Source organism: Myotis davidii, unplaced genomic scaffold (genome assembly GCF_000327345.1).
Source record: "Myotis davidii unplaced genomic scaffold, ASM32734v1 scaffold159, whole genome shotgun sequence".
NCBI lineage: Eukaryota > Metazoa > Chordata > Mammalia > Chiroptera > Vespertilionidae > Myotis > Myotis davidii.
In genome coordinates this window covers 2,105,900-2,128,313 of record NW_006291231.1, presented here as the reverse complement: position 1 = coordinate 2,128,313, position 22,414 = coordinate 2,105,900, and the positions used below count along the sequence as shown (strand labels likewise).

Below are 22,414 nucleotides of genomic sequence, written 5' to 3'. Positions count from 1 at the left end.
TTCTCAAGCATATCTGAGGGGAAGAAGCACTGTCCCAGAGCATTTATGTAAAATGACCTAAGACACTCCTTGGTCTAGTCCAGCTTTCTGAAATTTGATGAATTTAATAATATGGGCAGTAGGGTTTCATCGTGGGGACAAAGTTCATTGTTCCCACATACAGTGTTCAGCATTTACCCAGGGCTGGGACGTAGGCAATAGCTTTTGAATTGGAACACCCATGTGTGGACAAATTAAATTCATTAGCGCTCGAGTCCCACTCGTTTTACTGGGAGAAATGCAGGGTCAGCCAGCAGCTAGAGCGGTAGAGAAAAGAGGCCTTCACCAGCATGCTGGGGGGCTGAGGGGAATCCTGGCCTCCGCAGCTCAGAGTGCTCAGATAGTAGTTAGTCCCTAGCTGGCGTCCTTGGCGTCTACTCTGTCTTTGTGACAAGGTCTCAGCCGTTTACAGAACTCTCCCTTCTTTCCTTCCACCTGTCATCTTTGCTTCTGAAATAAGAACCATTTGTGTAACGCCAATACTTAGCTTAAGAAAGACATGCATTATGTGGTTGTAACCAAACCTGATGCTTTCAGATGACCTACTTACATCTTCAATGTGGAAAAGATTAAGAACAAAACAAATTCACCTAAATTTCTGGGCAATCCAGTTGGCTTTTAAATGTAAGAATAGAATTCTAAACACTTAAAACATTCAACTATATGGCAAAAAGAAAATCTGTGTATATGGTATTTTGTAGGGCAGCAGAATCAAGAAGGCAACCAAATTAAAAAAAAAAATCAATGTACAAACGATTTCCATACAATGAAAGAGTAAAAATAAGAACAGGGTTTCATCACATAAACTGTGACAGGGAGAAGGCAGGACTTTAAGAGGGGGAAAACCATTGGTGTCTCTGTGCCAGTTTCCTCATGTCTACAATGGAGAGGGTGATGCATACAAATAGCACAACAGTCACGTGCCTACAGCAGCAGCCTGGCGTAAGGACTCAGCAAAGGATAACTACTAGTAGCAGTATATTAAGGTAAATAGGATGATGAGAAGGAATACAAAATAAATAAAACTATGGCAAGGAAGGTTAAGACACATTTTCTATAAACCTGAGACTAGACCTTGCAAACATTATGGTACATGAGGGAAGCCAGTCACATAGGACTGCATACTGTGGGATTCCGTTTGTAGGAAATGTTCAGAACAGGCAAATCCAACACGATATCAAGTAGAGCACGGGGTGCCTAGGGATGGGAGGATTGTAGAGTGAAGGCTGAAGTGTGTGAGGCTTCACTCTAGAGCAGCCGTGGGCAATGAAATGAATAAAACTAAAAAAAAAAAAAAAGACCGTACCCTTTTATGTAATGATGTTTACTTTGAATTTATATTAGTTCACACAAACACTCCATCCATGCTTTTGTTCCGGCCCTCCGGTCCAGTTTAAGAACCCATTGTGGCCCTCGAGTCAAAAAGTTTGCCCACCCCTGCTCTAGAGTCTAGGGTGATGAAAATGTTCTAAAATGGACTGTGTTAATGGTCACATAACACTGTGAATATGCTAAGTGTCACTTAATGTGCACTTAAAATGGGTCAACTATATGGTATATAAATTATCTCAATAAAGCTGTTCAAAAAATAAAAGACTGGAAAATCCCCCCTGGTAAAAATAAATTGAAGTGTCCTGTAGATTTCCCTAAAAAATTCCTCTATCTTGTATGAATTCTGGTTTTTAGATATTTCCTTCTGCCTTGCCACATCTTCATCTCATAGGGTTACTTTTCAGATATATATATCTCAGGTACCTCTTATTAACAGCTGAAAACATGTACATTTTGATGAATGAATGACTTCTGGGTTTCAACGTTCAAGTCATAGATTTTAAGCAGATGAAGCCAGTGTTTAGAAAAATATTAGAGCCATTTTATTACTTCCATCTCGTATCCTTTTCCCATCATCTCCCAGCGTTAATGCAATGAACAGGCCTTTGGAAGCAGGAGGCGTTGCATTATTTTCTAGGATAGTGACGGTTTTCCCTTCGTCTCCCAATTTTTGCTTTTACTGATTCTTCCCAGATATAATGTCCTTAAAGGCCTGTAGATTCTGTTTTACAACTTCCTGCTGCTCCTGCTTGCCAGCATTTCCTATGTGCTATATTAGTCATTTCCCTTGGAGCCTTAACAGATCTTGAACCTGACAATTTATTCCAACTTTCTGCTTCTAATAGCATCACTAGAGGTGAAGCAGTGATGAAATAATGTGCAGAAAAGATTTCGTTTTCTTCTTTTCATCTGACCTCAATCTTCACAAACAAATCTACACATTTTCAAAAGTGGCATACTTTTGAGTCAAACCCAGTTTTCAGTATTCTAAACTAAGAGCTTCAAAGCAGGTTTTCCTCTTTCATATTGCACAAGGGCAAACATAACTTCCTTCTCATATATCCATCACCGTGCAAATCTACTCCTCTAACTCTGTAATAATGGATTGCACAGAAACGGCTTTACCCCAGACCACCTCCAGGGTCCCCATCTTTTCAAGAATGAAGGCAGGCAGTGATGAGGCATGGCATAGAAACACACATGCAGCAAATATGGAGGAGAAAAGCAAAGCCAAAATACCTGACAGTTTTTTCTTATCTTTTCCCAAGTCTGCTGCACCTGTCATAAAAGGTGCAGCAAATAATTGAGGCACTTATACAAATAATTCAAGAGGAAAACTAGTGTTTTCCTTCATGAGTTGTAAAACCAGGTTTTATCTGAATTACTTAGATGACAGTATTGAAAGAAATTTACCTACCAAAAATGGTGTAAGCATAGGATGAGTGATGAACCTTCATAACCATTTGTAAAAGGAGAGAAAGGGCTCTTAAACAATATTGAGTTCAACAGGCTTTCAAATAACATCTCTCCCTTAGGAGTAATCTCAGAAGAAATTGGTGGCACAATAACCCAGAAAAATGAAAGCTCGAATGCAGAGAAAGAGTAACTGGATGAAACGAAAAAAAAAAAAAAAATAAGAAAGGGTCTATAAAGTCCCTTGGAAACTGAGAATGACTTTTCTGGCTTCCAAATAGGATGATATACCTGAGAGCTTCGTTTCCCAGCTGGACTAGGGTATAAAGAGGCACAGAGAAGTAATGCCATTCCACTGTCCCAGCACACAATCTGGCACAGCTCACGGTTTTGTTTTTAATAGACTTTATTTTTAGAGCAGTTTTAAGTTCATAGCAAAACTCAGTGGAAAGTACAGAGTTCCCATATATCTCCTGCCTTGCCACATGCCTAGCCTCTTCCGTTCCAACATCCCTCAGATAGTGGCACACTTGCTACAATGGATGAACCTACATAGACACAGCATTATCCCTCCAAATCCATCGTTTAGAGTTCGCTATGGGATTGTACATTCTATAGGTTTGGATAAATGTATGAAGACCATAATAGTATTGTGCAGAATAGGTTCACTGCCCTAAAAAATCTTCTGTGCTCCACTCTTCATTCCTCCCTCCCCGCTGACAGCGCTGGAGTTAAGAGAGGAATTCAGCATCAAGAGGAAATCAGGGCTTTAATCCACATTTTCTTCATTCTCCCCTTTCTGAGTTATATCTAGTCCCTTAAAGAGGCTGGTAAAGAAGTTCTCAAATCTGTGCGTGCTGCACGTGTGCATGTCAACGAGCAAGTGACAGAAAGTACTTTGGAGCCAGGAAGGAAGAAGCCAGGTGTCGAAAGAGCAAGGGCTATGGAGCCAGAGACCTGCTTTCTTCTGCTTCCTCCACTTACTAGCCCTGTGGCTGGGATTTTTTAAGATCTTTCAAGAATGACTTAACATCTCGGAGTCTCACCTTCCTTATCTACAAAATGGAATAATACTTGTTGCAGGGATACCCAAGACACTGAACTAAGATGGCTCCATTTGGTGTATGGCACGTAATATTTCCCTTTGCCCATAAAACGGTAACTTAAGAAGGAAAAACGTTGGGGTGTGAGCATCTTAAGGATAAAAGCAGATGGACTCAAGAGGAAATTAATGCCAGTGGATGGAAGTGTCGTGTCCAGCTCTGTGCCTTTTCTAGAAAATGAAATTCGTAGCACCAACGGGCACAGCAGGATGTTATTCAGTGAATAAAGGACCAAAGATCTCCCATTGCCTTGCTGAAGCGACTTCTCCACTTTGCTCATTCTAATACAATTGTCCATTAGGCAGCATTTAACCATAATCATGTATTGCTCACAATATTTCACACCATTATTTGTTTAAAAAACGTGTATTCTTTCTTTGGCGTTAAGTGTCAGTTGTGGACACAAAATTGAAGAGGGAAGAGGATGGCTGGCAGGAGCCCTCGGCGGGGAGGTTTATGCATATTCTATAACTCTGCATTGGAAATCTGCACCAGGGCGGGGCGTCTGCAATTTATGTCTCTCTCCAGTTCATCCTGGTGCCTCATACCTACCCAGGCCCATGCCTGGGAGCTAATTGTGCTTTGTGATTTCAGCAAGACTTAAGAGAAAGACGGTTCGCAACTGCAGTCGTTCAGTGACACTTCACTGCTCCTCTATCAGCTCCCCTTTACAAAGATACCTTGACCTCCCATCTAATAATTTCTAATTGTTTTCTTTTCAAAGCAGTGGAACTCTTGGAGTCCAACACTAGCTGTACTATTTGTTCCTACATTTGGAATTAGCTCAAAGGTCCAAAATCTTTCAGGATTTTATGTTGCATTTTGTTTACTTTCTCTTGTGCTTGGCCCAGATGTGCTTAAGGAAAACCTGGCTGGATTTTCTCCTATATTTGAGACTACCCGAGGATAAATTAGTGAAGACTACATTTTCTCCCTGGAGTGCTAACATTTGTTAATTCTAGGTAGTAGATACACACCTGATTGCTATCTTATTCTTTATCCTCCTCTGTATTTTTAAAAACAGAATAATTAAAATAAAAAAAGTTGTGTGGCTCTGGCTGGTGTGGCTCAATTGGTTGGGTGTAGTTCCATGCATGGAAAGATTGATGGTTTTATTCCTGGTCAGGGCACGTGCCTGGGTTTCAGGCCTGATCCCTGGTAGGGGGCATGCAGGAGGCAGCGGATGGATGTTTTCCTTTCACATTGATGTTTCTCTCTCTCTCTCTCTTCCTTCCTCTCTCTCTCAAAATAATAATAAAGTAAAATAATAGATATAGTCATGTAATTTCTTTTATGCATGGGACTGGATTTTCCCTCCAAATTAATCCTTCACCAGCCATGGATGGGCTAAAGACATAGGCACCAAGCCGTGAGCTCACTTCCATCTGGCACAGCCATGTGAACACTTTGGTTGGCTGGCTTTTTTAATGAAGTGATTTTTAATGAAGCAAGCTGTGAATTTAATAGGTACCTTAAAACAGCTTCTTTGTAACTAACCTTTAAGTAAGGAAGCAACTGCCAAATTAGCTATCAAGGCCAAGAGAAACATTCAAGCCTGAACAACTGCAGGATCAAGGATTGCTGGGCGTCGGTCATCAGGCATGTCATCTCAACAGCTGGCACAAAGGATGGTGACACAGTCCACTGGGAGGCTGGTGTATGGCAAGAGGAAAATAAATATAGCGTTTATAGCATTTTACTTGACCTTACCAGGGGTCAAGGAAGTGCTGGGCCAGCACTAGGGCATATAGGCAAGTGCAAGATATTTGAATTGTTATTCTTACCACTGTCCATGCTAGGATGCTATCTCTTAGCGGTTCCTTTACCTCGTAATTGTGAACCAGTCATTTCAGCTCACTTATAATGTGGGGACAACAGGAGAGATCACAAGGTTCAGTCTTTACTACCCTGAGAGAAAGATATGCTGACAGCAGGCAATGCACATAGCATTAGAGAACTCTTTTAAAGGTGGGAGAAACACCTAACTCTGGAATCTCAGCTGTAAACAGTACATGGGTAACACAAGAGGTTGAAGAGGGCTGGGTGGATGTAAGCAAAAGACAAGGGCCAGGGAAATGGGAGAGTGCGTGACCCACTTAAAGGCATTCAAATTCTTTAAAAAAATTTTTTTTTCAAGAGAGCACACCTGTGTGCATGAATGAAGTCACGTTTGTGAGGTTTGCTTTATTCAATGGTGAGGAAGCTGATGCAAAGAGAAGAGAAATGCCTTGTCCAGGTTCTCAGTGCAGGTCATGGGGCCAGGATGGAACCAGGCTCCCTGTGGCTATCCCAGGGTGTCTGTCTGTATTGCAGTTCTAGACCAGCAGCTCAGTCGTGATGTTAGCCCTGCTTGGGAAAGTCACTGGCAAAGGTTTCACTCAGTGGGAGGACCTTTGTTCTGTTGCCCATACAATAGACACAAAGTCCCTCACACACTCTCTTCCGGTACTTGGCATTTCCTTTGTCCTTCATGCTCTAGCGCCTTTTTCTGCTTTGTGAGGCCTTAGCCTCACCTGGATGGGGTAGGAGAGTGGCCTCAGGTACTTGGAGCTGGAAAGGAGGGGCCTACTAAACATGGTGGCAGAGCAGGAAGAACATGTGCCAGCCCGCCCGGGAGCTCATTCTGTGGTGGACACGAGAACGGAAGTGGGAACTCCTTGTGCACTCAACTAAGTCCCTCCCACGTTCCATTTCACAGATGCTGGGTGTGGCCTTGTCTTTCATTTCATTCCTCCAGAACACAGCATGGAGTGGACAGAGAGGCCTGAATGCAGGACCAAGAGACCCTCTTACTTTCTCACTGAGGGATCTTGACCTAACATCACCACTTTAAACTTGTTTCTTCATCTACCAAATGGGTAATAGGATCCCTCTAACCCCCCTCCCCGCGCCCCGACTGTGGTGAAGTGTTTGCCTGCACAGTGCTTATGTTCCCGAAAGCTTGACACATACTAGCTGGGCATGAATCTTTCTGATTTGGCCGGATCGCCCCACCCACTCCACACTTCTCTCAGGCCTGCCAGGCGCTGCACTGTGAGGGGCTCCTGCCACCTGCCTTTCCTTACAACTGGAGGGAAGACTGATGACTGCGTGGGAGAAAGGACTGTCAGAATCACCACATTGCTGTGTTGCTCAAAGCAGTGTTGCTAGTTTGTATTGTATAAAAGCCCTTGTCCAACGGAGTCTGTCTTAAACTGTAAGGGCAAGGGGTTGGTTTCTTTGATTTACAACCATAGGCCAAGAATACGATCTATGGCTTGCAACTGGGGGAGGGGAGGTTCTCCATCCATTTATATAATGAGCATGTGCTTCTTGGTTGCTGTCACATGCTGTGAAGTGCCCGCCTTCCTTCAAGGAATGGAATAGGTGGTCCTCATGCCTGGGAATCGCCTTGAATCAGTTTACACCCCGTATACTGTCATTTCCTAATTACCCCAATGGTACGAGGGCTTGCTTATGAAAAGAAATACTCTGAAACCACAAGCTCACATTTTTACTTAAATGAATATATTAACTAAAAAAAACCCCAAACCCACTACCATAAGAGTCGAGCAATGTCACCACCTGAGTCTGATATATACATATCAGGAAGGTTTAAGTGAAGTCTGAAATGTATTAACTAGCAAGTGCCAAGGCACAAAGTGACTTCTCCATAGCAGTTAACTCTGCTCCCTGCTGTGTTGCTGGAGATTACACTGAATCCAGGGCACGCTTTAGGACCAGCTTCCTCCCGTGACTTACAAAAATAATCATAAATAAAGCATTTGAAAAAAATCCCCCATCCTCATCTCCCTAGCTTTACATCCCATTATTCTGAGTAACTGATGTGTGTGAAAACACTCCCTTTCAATTCAGCTAAACCTCTGATTCACAGGGAACAGCTTTTAAATTGTTCATACAATTCTTATCAGTCAGCGGGGTTTGCGTCAAGGAAACAGAAATACGAAAACCTAATCACTCCGCCTGTGAACAATCACCGCGTCTCCCTGATTGGAGGAAGGACAGGTCCTGGGAAGCCTTTCCTCCAGATTTCCACCACTTCCTGGCTGTTTCATTTTAATCACGACCTTGTGGCGCTGATCTATGACTTCAAGCGTTTGCCGGGCAAGGCTGGGTGTTACTGATACACGTCTTAGGAAAAGCAGTTACTCCCATCACCAGAAACTGATGTTGCAAGCACGCTATTTGCACATAGGAAGATGGACTTCCTTGGCAACCTGCTCAGTCAGATGTGCAATCACGGCCGCAGGCTGGAGTCAAGGCACACGACTTTGGGAAACAAGCCATGGTATTTTTATTGGTTTGCTCTATTTTACCCTTATAAAGGAATGGTATCAGAGTTCAACTCAGAGAAATGAGGAAAACTGAAAATGAGCAGGAAGGAGACTATAAAACCGCCCAGGCTGGTCATTCAGGGAATCCTTTTATGGTTGGTGGATGTCTGTTGACTGCCTTCTACCAGGTCATTATTCTTGGGGATAATTCATCTCACAAATTGACACATCACCAACAGAAAATATGTAGCCTTCACGAGAGGCATGCTAGCTGTGCCAGCTGTGCAGAGAGGAAACACACGGGTTATACCTGCTCTTCCTTCTTGCTATGTACAGTTTGAATGTTTTCCTTCCAAGCTTTACCTGATTGGATGCAGACCTTATGAGATTTATATCAGCTGGACTGTATAGGACATTTACCCATGTCTAGAGAAAACCAGATGATCCAGATGTAGCTCTTGGGTTGAAACTAGCTCTTGTTATACTGGCTTATTTAACAACAAGAAAATATTTAGGGCAATGAATTTACCAAAAGAGACTGAAAAGATGTAGTCTGGCCATGTAGGTAGGCAGGTAACTAGACACACACTCACACAAACATGTACACACAATCATCTTAAAGTATAAATTATATACCACACAAAGTATCCTTTTTTTGTTTGTTAATTCCTACCCGAGGATGTTTTTTCATTGACTTTTAGAAACCATGGAAGGGAGGGAGGGAAGGAGGGGGAGAGAGAGAGAGAGAGAGAGTGAGCGAGAGAGAGTGAGAAAGATAAAAGAACATTGATGTGAGAGAGACACAATTGGTTGCCTTCCACCTACACCTCGACACCCCGACTGGGGGCTGCAGATTGAACCTGCAACCCAGGTATGTGCCCTTGACTGGGAATCGAACCCAAAACCCTTTGGTGCACGGGGCACTATAACCATTGAGCAACATGGGCCAGGGCATACAAGGTAGTCTTTTAAGTGCGGAGCGAATTTTTTTTTTCCTCAGAAGACCTATAGCCTTGGACCTTCAGCCTTATAGAGCCTTATAAAGTCTTCCAGAGACCAAGGATATCAGGGAGAGCTCCTAGCTCATCTTCCTTCATACTTCAGCTCAGAGACACTGAGCCACCCCACCCAGACGGTCAGTGGTAAAGTGGGGAGGTGATGCTCAGTTTGGACATGCTAATAAAAACCAGCCCATTGCCCTAGCTGGTCTGGCTCAGTAGGCAGAGCCTTGGCCCATGGACTGAAGTGTCCTGTGTTCAGTTCTGGTCGACTCCCAGCCCCAGTCAGCGTACATGTGGGAGGCAACCAATTGATGTGTCTCTCTCACATAGTTGTTTCTCTCTCTGTCTCTCCCCTTCTACTCCCTCTAAAAATCAATGGAAAAGTATCCTCGGGTGAGGATTAACAACAATAACCATAACAATAACAATAAAAACCAACTCATTGATTCCCTATTATGAATAGAAACTCATTCTTTTGTGGGGAGGGAGAGGAAAGACTCTATGTAGCAGCCCATGTTTAGGTACCAGGTTCCCAGTCTGTTAAAAATGAACTTCCAACTGCTGGCTGCAGAGAGTTCAGGAAAGGAAGTGAAGGAGAAGTGTCTTTGGAATAGTGGTGTTAAAGAGGATCAAGGGACAGGGTCGGTGCGGGAGGTAGGTGGGGGGAAGGGGGATAAATGGTGATGGAAGGAGGCTTGACTTGGGGTGGTGAACACACAATACAATATACAGATAATATACTATAAAATTGTACATCTGAAACCTGTATAATTGTATTAATCAATGTCACCCCAATAAATTCAATTTAAAAAAGAACAAAAAAAGGGGGGATAAAGGGCTATGTTGAGTGAGGACTGAGTTACTGAAGAGAGGGAGTCTGAGGTGTTAAAGTAATTCCGACCAATGTTAACGTCTGGGTGCTGACAAATAACATTTATAAACGACTTTTCCAACTGCTTCCTCTGGCAACAGGAGCTGTTATTACCACATCGATTTTAAAATTAAATGTTATGGAATTTTCTTGCTTTAATGAGAAGGCAGACCTGGCTGGTAAATAAAGTAATGATTAAAGCAATTAAAAGAGTGAAAATGAGAAACAAAGTAACAACCTCTAATGCTTCACCCAAATCGGTAGGTTTTGATGATTTACTTAACAGATTCATGTTTATCTGGAGGTAAACGTACTGAGAAGCAATGGTCACTATGATAAACCCTTTCTTTGGTGAGGGGGAAAGTCAGTAATGTCATCTGTTTAAAAATCTCCCTGCACCTGGTTCTCATTTGTCCTCCAGCTGAGAAACCAAAGACAACTTCTTTTTATTGCTGTGGTCAAACAGCAAGTTCATCTCGCCATGGGATGATCAAACGGCCAGCCTCCCCCGGCTTGAGAAGGTCTGCCTTTCACTTTCAACTTGTTCAATCATCGTTAACTCTGAAAAACGTCACATTCCATTTGTGCAATGAAAATTTCACCACCCGAGACCGTTTGGGTGAAGTTTTTGTAGGCGAAGCCCTAAATCTTGAAGAGCACCTCACACATTCTCAAGGTCATTTGCCTTGTTTCCTCATTTAATGACAGTTGCCTAAGATTCTGGAGTCTGTATGTGTCCCGACAGACATCTGTGTGTGGATAGGTTTCCTTCTCTGGGAGTCAGTGGGTTCCCTGGGTGATACAACACGGGTGTAATATGAGAAAACTAAATTGTGTGCATGTGTACACACACACACACACACACACACACACTCCTTTGTTTATATCACCCACAATACCCTGGGGTTTTTCTCAAGCAAAAGCAAAGTTTTCTTTACTGGGAGGTACTAGTAAAGAAGGCCATTGGATGCAGCCCACTGAAGCAGGGTTTTCTTACTGTGGGGAGCCAGCTTGCCTGGGGAAGCTGCCATATCAACTTGGGGAAGTTCCTAAGTTTCTAGAGAGAGGAAATAGGCTTCTTTTTAAATTTTGCCATTGGCCTTGAGAAATCTTCATGTCCTTTGTTTATTATTTAATTATATTCCCCCGTCTGCAGAGAAGTTCTGACATGTAAATCCCAGTGAATGTGGCAGAGGGCCAAATCCCTGATGGGCATGCTATAAATATGAATTTCTGAGAGGGGTTGTCAAGCAGCAAGATGGCTAAATTAAGAGGTCACTTGATCCAGAGTCTTAAAAAAAAGCATAGAGTTTATTGGGGCAAGTCAAATAAATTTGTGCCATTTGGCAAGCAAGCCATAGCTAAAACAGGCCTCAGTTACAAGGTCCTGATTAAAATTTCAAGGTCAAACCCAAGAGAACACAAATGCAGAGCTCTCCAGAGCCTTGAGTGCCAAGGCGCTAACACACTGTTTTAAATAGTCCTCCAGAAGGGCTTCTTGATTTCCAGCTTTAGTTTAATGCCAAAGTTGTGCTGGGCCAGCTGTTAGAGTAAGGAGAAGGTTACTAGCATGTCTGGATTATAGGGACATTGTCTTGGGTCTCTTTCATAATGTATTAGAATATTTATTGTTGCCAAGATCCAATTTTTAATTGGCTGGTAGAAATCGAGGATAGGAGAGAGGGAAAAATTAGTCCAATGATATTTTCCAATTCCCCCAGCTCATACAAGACCAGACCCTTGGCCTAAAGAAGAATCATGTGGCTCCTAAAACATAAAAGAGAATGTCCCACCATTTTAACCGCTGGCTTGATACCACTACTTTTTAAGAAAAGAGATTCTAATACTAGGTTATTAATTGAAAAAAACTTGTATAAATTTCCTGGGAGAGATTGAAAAAAAAATTCAAACACTTGTATACCCAGTATTCTTCTAAGTGCTTTATAAACGTTAACTCATTTAATCCTCATAGCACTTCCAAGAGGTGAAGTAACTTACATAGGTCACGGAACTATTCAAACCACTATGCAGCAATACTTTTTCATAAAGACCTTTCAGAATACACCCATTGATTGGTTGCTTCTCCTGTCTCCACCTCAGGGAGGTCAACTTTCTACTGCTGCTCCTGAATGAGCTAGTGAGTTCCCTCCGTCTGTGTCACCTATGCACGCACACACTCTCACACACACTCTCACGCAAAGCTATTTCCGTGCTTCAGTGAAGCTGCCCAGGGTTTGTGATCTGGGCATAAAAGCAGACATCATTTGCTCATTAGAGCTAAGTTTTCGGGACGTGCCCCAATTACTGACCTCCACTAACGGCCTGGGTTTGCGCTCGACTGCAAACCTGAAGTGGCAGAGTTCACAGTAGCTGGTGTTTGAGGATGACAGCCAGTGCTCTAGGCAGCTCCGATGAATTGTCCCCAAGGTCCCCGTACATTCACATGGAGAGAGCAAGTCCTCTTGGCTGCTGCCCTCGTGGCAGATCCTGCACATCGGCCGGTCATTGAAGGGACTGCAAGAGAGGAGGGGCACCTACTGGTCACTGGGCTAGAAACCACTGCCACGCGGATGGTCCTCTGGCTCTGTGTCCTTCCCCCTTCCCCAGTGGCAGCTGCTCAGAAAAGACAACTGCTTTAAAACCCCAGATCTAACCCTAGTTGGTTTGGCTCAGTGGATAGAGCGTCAGCCTGAGGACTGAAGGGCTCCGGGTTCGATTCTAGTCAAGGGCACATATCTTGGTTGCAGGCTTGATCCGGGGTGTACGGAAAACAACCAATCGACGTGTTTCTCTCACATCAATGTTTCTCTGTTTCTCCCCCTCCCTCCCATTCTCTTTAGAAAGAAATGGGTAAGGATTAACAAAAAACAAAACCAAACCAAACCCTATATCTACACTTGTACTTGGCAGTGGGGCCAGTGCCACGGTCCTCGAGCATCTACTTTTGCCAATACAAAGAAATGGGGAGTGGCCCAGGGCCAAAAACGAGTAAAAACAAGCAGCATGCTATTTTTGTCTTGGGTATAGATGTAATCCAGGCAAACACCAATTAAAAAATAAAAACCATCCCTCGCCATTAAGGACAGAAATTGCTTTGAAATGATACCAATTGTAATTTCTGGACAATCTGTGTTTTTAAAACCTGGCCAGGACACTTGAATACCCAGAGGTTCCTTTCATTTCTGCTTTCAATGGGTGTGAGGCTGAGAAGAGGGGAGTGAGCTGGCTGTCAACCCCAAACCGCCACACAGAAGGGCGGTCTGAGCCACAGCACAAAGCTGAGTAGCAGGGCTTTCGTAGGATGCTCTCTGGGATGTTAAGGACACTAAGCTGAAAGCGAGTAATGAGAGGACACCTTTTACCGAGGTGGCCTCTGTCTAGAGCTCTGCCTTTAATTTTTAAAAAAATCACCCCTGCATGTTTTCTTTTTTTCTTCTGTTCCCTATAAAACTATTCCAGGCTGATTCTAAGTGCTTCTTTGAAATGTGTAGGTAGAGTATGTACTCAGGAAGCCCATTATATATGACTTACCCCTGCATGTTTTGTGGAGGCACCTGATATAGTGGTTCGTGAGGCAGGCTCTGGCATCTAGTGGCCTGGGCTCGAACACCAGCTTGCTACTTACCAGCTGGCTAGCTTTGGACAAGTAACATCATCTCTCTGTACTTCAGTTTCCTCATCTCTAAAATGGGTACAGAGAGTGGTGCCTTCCTCATATGGTGATTTTGAGGATGAGAAAAGATAATCCAGATGAGAAGCTTAGAATTGGGACCAGCATATAGTAAATGCTGAGTTAATGCTGTTTTCACTCGTAGAAAAATTCAGGTCATGGAAATCAAATAACGGCCATAAACTAGCAGCCATTGGAGGGGTCAAGCAAAGATGACCTCACTTCTCAGTGGATACGGTGTCCCGTATCCACTAAGAGGACTATCTCTTTCTGATCGACATGTTTTTATATTGCTCAAACTCACCTTTATTGGGCACTAGATTTTAAAGTATGTCATCATTGTATGTGCCAATCTGAGGGCCAAGCTCTTTACCCGTTCTCCCCTGCCTCTTCTTGTCCCCAAAAGATGAGAGTGGCCCAGGCTCATGGCCACCACTCTCTGACACCATCTTTGGTCCAAATGGGAACAGTCATAGACACACTGCCATTTCCGACAGGCCTTTCCAGGGATGATCCTGGGAATGAGTGAAGGCTGAAAGGGGATTAAAAGAGAAAAGGACTGCCTTCTCACTTGCCCAAAAGACTCACTCATGCTCAGGGGCAGGACAATAAAGTTTAGAGAGTTGACTTTTTCTCCTTCTTTATCAACGGCCTCCTTCATTCACATTGAGCCACTTGCATGAGCCACTTCTCATTTACATTACTACATGATGGGGAACACATAAAAATCCCCCCCCCTCCACATGCACATACACACACTGGGGCTCACAAGTCTCATTTTACTGCTGTAGCCTGTTGTTCCCAATCAACCGAAGTGTTTGATGCCTGCAAGGGTGACAGGTACACATCAGCTATCTGTCTCAGTTCACAGATGAGCAGTGATGCTCACTGCCTCATTGTATTCTGAGTCCTAACAATTGTGTAGAAGCTTCTCAAGAGGTAGAAAAATATATATTGACTTCCTTCCCCTCCATGACTTCCCTTTGCCATAGCAGCACAAATTGAAAGTACATGGACAATGTTTATGACATGCATGGATGTGTGAGTCCATGTCTGGTGGACACCACGTCCAGGCTGAAGGCAATAGAAAATGTGGCAGTGGCCCAGTGGTAGTGCTGCAGGCACATGCTCAGATCTGTGGACCTGTATCTACATTGGAGGGGTTGGCTAAATTGCTCAGACCAAGGTATGTGGTCCAGGTGTGAGTGACAGACCCACATTTCAGGGTTAAAAGAGTCAGCGCTGATATCAGGAGGCAAGTCCAGTGCGGATATACATGTTACATCCATAGGTCAAGGTCCCACTTACCTATTTTGAAAGAAAGCTGGAGAAGCCAGGGTGTACTTATTGGCCAGGCAGCCTGTAGCTGTCAATCTGTCACTGGGCAGTAACAGCACAAGAAGAGACCTCCAGGGACAAAGTATTGGCCTGAATAAGCCATTTCTGGGCTGTTGAAAGCCTTTAGCTTTGCTTTGGTTCATCACTCAGGGGAGACAAGTGTGGGGGTTTTAACAATAGTAAACTTCATAGGGCAGGGTGTGTATGAAGGATCATGGGGGGCCCATGAGGAGCAAAGGAGGGAGCAATAGAAGAGGTCCCCAAGGGGGATGTGTCAGAGAAGAGACATGCCCAGGAAGTGGCCCTGGTAAGTGCTCCTATCAGGCAGTGCTGATTGGCATGCACACCAGGAGTAGCACTTCAAAGGTTTTGCCCACAAATCCAATTACTTTGGCCCAGTCACCTGAAATCAGTGCCTCCTTCATTCTATTCTAACATAGGGTTATCTTTGTCATTGCCTGGAGACAATGAGTGTAATTACTGTTGTAATGTCAAAATAAATGTAAAGCAAGGGACTCTGTCTGCCCGGCTCTCTGCAAGTGTGTCTTTAAGCGAAATTCGTGAATTTTAGCTTATACCCTATTGCTATAGAAACAGAACTTGTGTAGTCTCCCCTCCCCCACCCTCTCCCCTACCACCTTTCACCTGACACAAAGACCTGAGCACTAATTACATTCCCTTTTTTCCCCATCTGACAGAGTCCTTCGGATCAATTACACGTTCATTTATTTTAATGTTAATTGTGGTACTACCTCTGGGTGGCAAGAGTCCGTACTACTGTTGATAGCAGCTGCCCGTCCTTGGCCGAAACTTGCATGACATACTGCGGCTGCCCATTCACTAGGCTGCCACAATCCTCCACAGTCTTCACCAGGGGCACAGTTGAGCTGGTGCAGTCTGGCAGCACTTCTGGCAGGTGACTGCAGCGGCTGGTTGTCATGGTAACAGACAGCAATTACTCTGCTAATGGCTTCCGCATTCATACAGGATTTCCATCTAAGAGAGATCAGAAAACAGTTTACTTGGGCAGGGTGGTTAATAGGAAATGGAGAATTACAGGCTACCAACATCATCGTGTCATTATTTAATATAAATAACAGGGGTAGCCTAGACGTGGCTCATTATCTTGTTACCATTTAATATGCACGCGCACACACACAGAAGTCACAAGAAACAGTGGAGGTGGCTCTGAACAAGACAGCAAGCATGTCAGCGTACATAAACATTAGGATCCCTGCTCTGGGAGAGAGGAGGGAATGATGGCTCCAAAGCCAGATCGGAAGCGAAGATAAGCAGCTCTCCCGCTCTGCACCAGAGAAGCAATAAGTCTTTGTTGACACTCTAAAAATTACTAGAATCATTATTACTGATTGCAACTATTTTATTCTTGGAAGCAATTTATTCCCCATGCAGTTTCATTCTGAGATACTAAGATTAATAAAAAGAGAGAGAAAAAGAAAAAAATTAAAAAAAATCTGGCCAACTAACATCTTGTAGGACAATATTTGCCAAACATGAATCATTCAATTAATGTACAACCATTCTGACTTTTGCTATATCTTTGCTTATAATACAACTAGAGGCCCCGTGCATGAAAATCATGCACTGGGGGGGGGGGGGTCACTCAGCCTGGCCTGAGCCTTCCAGGACCCCTCGGGGTATGTCCACCTGCTGGCTTAGGCCCGATCCCTGTCGGCAGCCAGACATCCCTTTCACAGTCTGGGCTCTCACAGTCCTGGACCCCTCGCTCCTTACCACCTGCCTGCAGCGGAGGCAGGAGAGGCTCCCGCCACTGCCGCTGTGCTTGCCAGCCGTGAGCTGGCCCTGTGGGAGCACAAATGGCCACCAGGGGCCAGCTCCTGCGTTGAGCATCTTGTCCCCTGGTGGTCAGTGCACATCATAGCAACTGGTCGTTCTGTTCAGTTGATTTGCATATTAGGGTTTTATTATATAGGATTATCTACTTATGTCTTGAAAATTAACCTCCCTTAAAAACTTAACCTATTTTCTTTAGTCTGAAGTAAAGTTATTAATAAAATGACTAGTTGGATGATCTTATTACATTTTTTTCCTAATAGACATTACAATAAATACACTAGTATTGAGTTTTGTTTATTTATGTACTACCTAAAATCTATGGACACTGCATTGTCATAAAGGAACACATAGGAGTATGGAAGAAACGGATAAGTGAGATCTCTACTGCCTATTAAAAATAATCCATTCTTGCCGAAACCGGTTTGGCTCAGTGGATAGAGCATCGGCCTACAGACTGAAGAGTCCCGGGTTAGATTCCAGTCAAGGGCACATACCTAAGTTACGGGCACTTCCCCAGTAAAGTTATTAATAAAATGACTAGTTGGATGATCTTATTACATTTTTTTCCTAATAGACATTACAATAAATACACTAGTATTGAGTTTTGTTTATTTATGTACTACCTAAAATCTATGGACACTGCATTGTCATAAAGGAACACATAGGAGTATGGAAGAAACGGATAAGTGAGATCTCTACTGCCTATTAAAAATAATCCATTCTTGCCCTAGCCAGTTTGGCTCAGTGGATAGAGCAACAGCCCACAGACTGAAGAGTCCTGGGTTAGATTCCGGTCAAGGGCACATACCTAAGTTACAGGTTCCCCAGCCCTAGTCAGGGTGCGTGTAGGAGGCAACCAATCAATATGTCTCTCTCACATTGATGTTTCTGTCTCTCCCTCTCCCTTCCACTCTAAAAATCAATGGAAAAATATCCTCGAGTGAGGATTAACCAAAAAAACAAAAACAAAAACAAAACCCACAATAATAATCCATTCTTAATGACAGCCTTAGCTCCCTGACACATAGTCTATCATGCAAACTGCTAGGAATTCTGTTTCTGATCTGTGTGGCATGGGCTTGAATTTGACCTCAAGTTCAAGGCAGCGAGGCCCACTGGAGTGAGGAACCCCACTACATTCAATATTAAATCTCACGTTATGTGTAAGAAATAGAGGGCTTTCTAGTGGAATTATTTATGTCTAAGGGTGAGATGACATAGTTTCTTAGTCCATACAGGCCATTTCTGCTCAGCCTGTTCCCCTCAAGTTTCTGAGCCTGACACAACCTAGACAGAGGCAGGGTTGGTTGGCAGATGGAGTTCATGGTCAATAACCAGCCTGAATGGTCAAGGCCCCAGGTCTAAATGAATCTCCCCCCACCCGAACCCTAAGAGAATTTTTGAAATTCTTGAAAAGGTTGTTTGCTCCTAGATATATGTCTCTACTTATTATACTTTACTTGATTCCTACAAGTCTGGAAAATAGGATCTTCCCAATTTCTAAAAAAATGTGCACCAACTGGACATTCTTAGGATGAGAATGTAGTGTTTCCAGATGAACTGAGCTGACACTGTCCCTCCAACAAGCACGTGTCAAGCAGGCCTGACCACCAAAGACAACGGATGGGAATGGAATCCCTTCCTTGTTGCGGAGGTGTCTGGCTCAGCACGTGCCCTTTCCTGTGCTCCTTGGCTGCCATGAGTCCTCTCAGGGTCTGCGGTCTGGCCTCTCCAGGAGCCTTTTGGAACCTTGACAGGGCTGTGAACACCAACTCTATTCTGAGTCCTGAGGTGGGGGAAGAGGCAGGGCTGCCATTGTCATGACTCTGGTGGGCTTCTCAACCACCAGGTACTTACAGAGCATTCAAGGAACATACCTAAACAATCAGCTAGTATAGTTTGCTTTTTAAATAGGAGTTGTTGCTTTTTTTTTTTTTTTTAGCATCAGAAAACCAGGAAGTATATGCTATGGAAAATACAGAAAAGCACCAAGAAAACAATAAAACTAACTCATAACCTTACCACTCAGATAATCACAGTACACTTTTTGGGTGGCTGTCTTTTTAATTTTTGGCAGAATTGGCAGGTTGGAGTGGATTTGCAGCTGGGGCCAGATAGTGTGGTTTTTATTTTATTTTAACTGAGTTATGGTAGCTCTCAGGCCACAGAAAAAAAGGATGTTCAAAGACTGTCTTCTAAAACTATGTCTAATCCTACTCCCTTGACTTGCCCTTATAAAACCCCATTGACATGATTTTAAATTCTCATGATGCCTCACAGTCACAGAGTGTAACTTCCTGGCACAGCTCTCTTGCTTCACAAGGCAGCCATAGATTAAGAGCCAGGGGTGTCTTGGCAGGAAAAGCAGACACAGTGACCTTCTTGCCGCATGGAATCATTATGTCTGGGTGCACTTTGAGCGTCTATTTTGGGGTTTTGCATAATTCCAACTCAGAGAGCCAAATGCGTCCTCCCTACACTGGATGGAATTGGAAGAAGGAGGAGGAGGGATGCACAGAGTGAGACCATGAGACCAGGGCTGTCAGTTCTTAGGTCTCTCAGGCGCACAATGTCTCCAAGTTCATTTACTTATAACCTAGACTACGTCCTCATCAAAGGAAGTAGTTCTAAATGCATAACCTCATTTTGCAATGAAATACCCTTAAAACAATTCTAGAAAGCAGTGTTTCCTTTAATCTTATTTTATATCTGTAATTTGACTTCTGGATGATGTACTTCAGTTCACTTCTCTTCTCAAAGGCATCAGGGCTGTTATCAGCTATTTATCTCATCAGTTTATTCCATTCACAGTGGGCGCCAGGCACTGAGTTGGGCAAAAAGGAACACAAGGCTCCCCTACTTTGCCTTCTCCCGCAAGCAAGCCCTGACTCTTTCCTTGTGCATCTCTGCAGAACCCTGAGCCCAACTTAGGACCTGGCTGAAGCGAGACTCCAGTCCAGCGTGCATTGAAGGGCACACCAGCACATCCATTGACCAGTATAACCTTGAGATTCTAAGACTGGCATATTGACTCTCCACACTTCTAAAAAAGCTGTCTTTTCTCTCTCTTTTTTGCTCAATCCCTCTACCCCCACCTCCCCCACAAAAACAAAACAAAACAAAACAAAACAAAACACTCTGTTTCTTCAGTTGAAAATGGAGTGGAAGGAATCACACAGAGCATGGGCACCTTTGATCATGGTCGGGAGGGCTGAATTGGTTCCAGCCCCAAAGGAGTGAATCTAATCATTGGCTCAGGTGGAGGAGCATAGAAGGGGACATGTTCTCTCCCATCTCCATCAAAAGGAAGCCCAGTGGCCTCGATCCAGACATGGGCAGGAGTGGGCCCTGCAGGCTGCATGTACCAACTGGCATGACTATTGCACGTGGGGCAGTGACAAATGGCCCCTGCATTCCCCTGTCTCATTCAGAGCCACCTGGGAAAACAGCAGGCTATTGCCTGGATGCTAAAAAGAGCTGAGCTGGGGGTTTGTAGCCCAGCGCCTGGTCTCTCACGGATCTTTGTGCAAAATTTCAAGCACCATTTGACCACTTTCTTATCACTACTGCTGCTCTTGTGAGAAAATGTCTTTCTTGTCTACCCAAGAATTCTGCTCTCTGGGATTTCTTAGGACAAAAACATGCTGGGAGGGAGTAGTGTCTATATAAACTTGAAACTTCAAATTGCACAGGTAGGATGGGACCTTTGTTGGTGAGATTTTACACCTTGATAATTTCTTACTCAGGCTGAGAATAAAACATAGTTTGGCACTGGCCAAATTCAGCAGCACACAGTGGAAAAAGGTAGATGAGAGGGAAACAATAAAAAAGGAGGGAGGGCTAAATAAATGAAAGCCAGGTTAGACAATCGTTCCCCCCGCCCCCCCCCAAAGACAATTCTTTGTTCTGTATTTTGGTGTGTGTGTCAATTGTTAAGACAAAAAGGACTGCCTGTTAAACTTGACCCCTTTAAAGGACAGAGTGCAGGTTTTACAAAAGCAAGAACCCAACCAGGCTGCAGATAATCGCTGCTGCATTTCTGAACAGGCTGCCATTGTAAGTGATTTCCATGGGAACATGACTGGCATTATGAGGATGTGTCCAGAGGTCAAGGGGGAAGGGAAGGGAAGGGAAAGGAAGGGAAAGGAAGGGACGTGCAGCCGTCTTCTCAGCAGCCCCTGGACCCTCCATAAGGATCACAGAGTTATGGGAAAAAGTGCTGTTCTTTTTTTGTTGTTGTTAATCCTCACTAGAGGATATATTTTTCATTGATTTTTTTTTTTAGGGGGAATGGAAGAGAGGGAAAGACAGAGAGAAACATTGATGTGAGAGAAACACATCGATTGATTGCCTCCTGCACACACCCCAACCAGAGCCTGGGCTGGGGAGGAGCCTGCAATCAAGGTATGTGCTCTTAATCGGAATCGAACCTGGGACCCGTCGATCTGCAGCCTGTCGCTCTATCCACTGAGCCAAACCGGCTAGGGCTGTTTTCTTTTTTTTTTAATTTTTATTGATTCCAGACAGGAAGGGGGAGGGGGAGAGAGAGAGAAACATCAGTGATGAGAGAGGTTCATTGATTGGCTGTCTCCTGCACCCCCCCAATGGAGATCAAACCCTCAACCCAGGCATGTGCCTTAAATAGGAATCGAACCATGACCTACTGGCTCATAGGTTGACGCCCAACCACTAACCCATGCCAGTCGGGCAAAAAGCTCTGTTCTTAAAGGTAGGACACCAACCCTGCACCCTGGTTCACTACTCTCAAGGGTAAATCACTCTGTCTCTCAGACTTTGCTGAGATTTCTTGCACATTTGAAAATAGGTTACTAATACTTCCTGAACCACTCATCTAAGGCCTAAAATAACATGATACTTGTGAACATGCTTTGTAAATTGCAACAAGCCCAACACAGAGAAAGCTGTATTTTATTACTACATTAAGCTTAATTTCCGCTCTTCTTCTGGCCTGGATGCATCTCGTTTCTGATCCCCATGGCTGGTTGACTCTTACAACACTGCACCTTTTTTTTTTTAAAAAAAAAATATTTTATTGATTTTTTACAGAGAGGAAGGGAGAGGGAGAGAGTTAGAAACATCGATGAGAGAGAAATAGCTGCTTCCTGCACACTCTCTACTGGGGAGGTGCCCGCAACCAAGGTACATGCCCTTGACTGGAATTGATTCTGGGACCCTTCAGTCCGCAGGCCGCACTCTATCCACTGAGCCAAACCGGTTAGGCTAGTGCTTGGCAAACTCATTAGTCAACAGAGCCAAATATCAACAGTACAACAATTGAAATTTCTTTTGAGAGCCAAATTTTTTAAACTTAAACTAAGTACATTGTTATTAACTTAATTAGGGTACTCCTAAGGCTTAGGAAGAGCCACACTCAAGGGGCCAAAGAGCCGCAAGTGGCTCACGAGCCGCAGTTTGCTGAACACGGGGTTAGGGCAACACTGCACCTTTTGGAACACACTTGAGCCCTGCCAATGGGTCACTCCATCTGTCTTAGAGGGGGAGCACAAAGGGAGTCTCTTCCTTGCATATCCACT

General features: G+C 43.9%; 1 protein-coding gene across 4 annotated transcripts in view; it reads right to left on the bottom strand.

Annotated features, from left to right (window-relative positions):
- The window catches only part of MARCH3 (membrane associated ring-CH-type finger 3), a 139,404-nt gene that overhangs the window by 21,013 nt on the left and 95,977 nt on the right, over nt 1-22,414 (bottom strand). For all 4 annotated transcript variants that reach the window (XM_006764374.2, XM_015564373.1, XM_015564371.1 and 1 more), the window contains 2 exons: nt 15,794-16,037; nt 12,343-12,547 (listed from right to left, as the gene is read on the bottom strand). In XM_006764374.2, coding sequence (XP_006764437.1) covers nt 12,343-12,547; nt 15,794-15,981 — 393 coding nt within the window. In that variant the 5' untranslated portion in view covers nt 15,982-16,037. The remainder of the gene's footprint in view (nt 1-12,342; nt 12,548-15,793; nt 16,038-22,414) is intronic.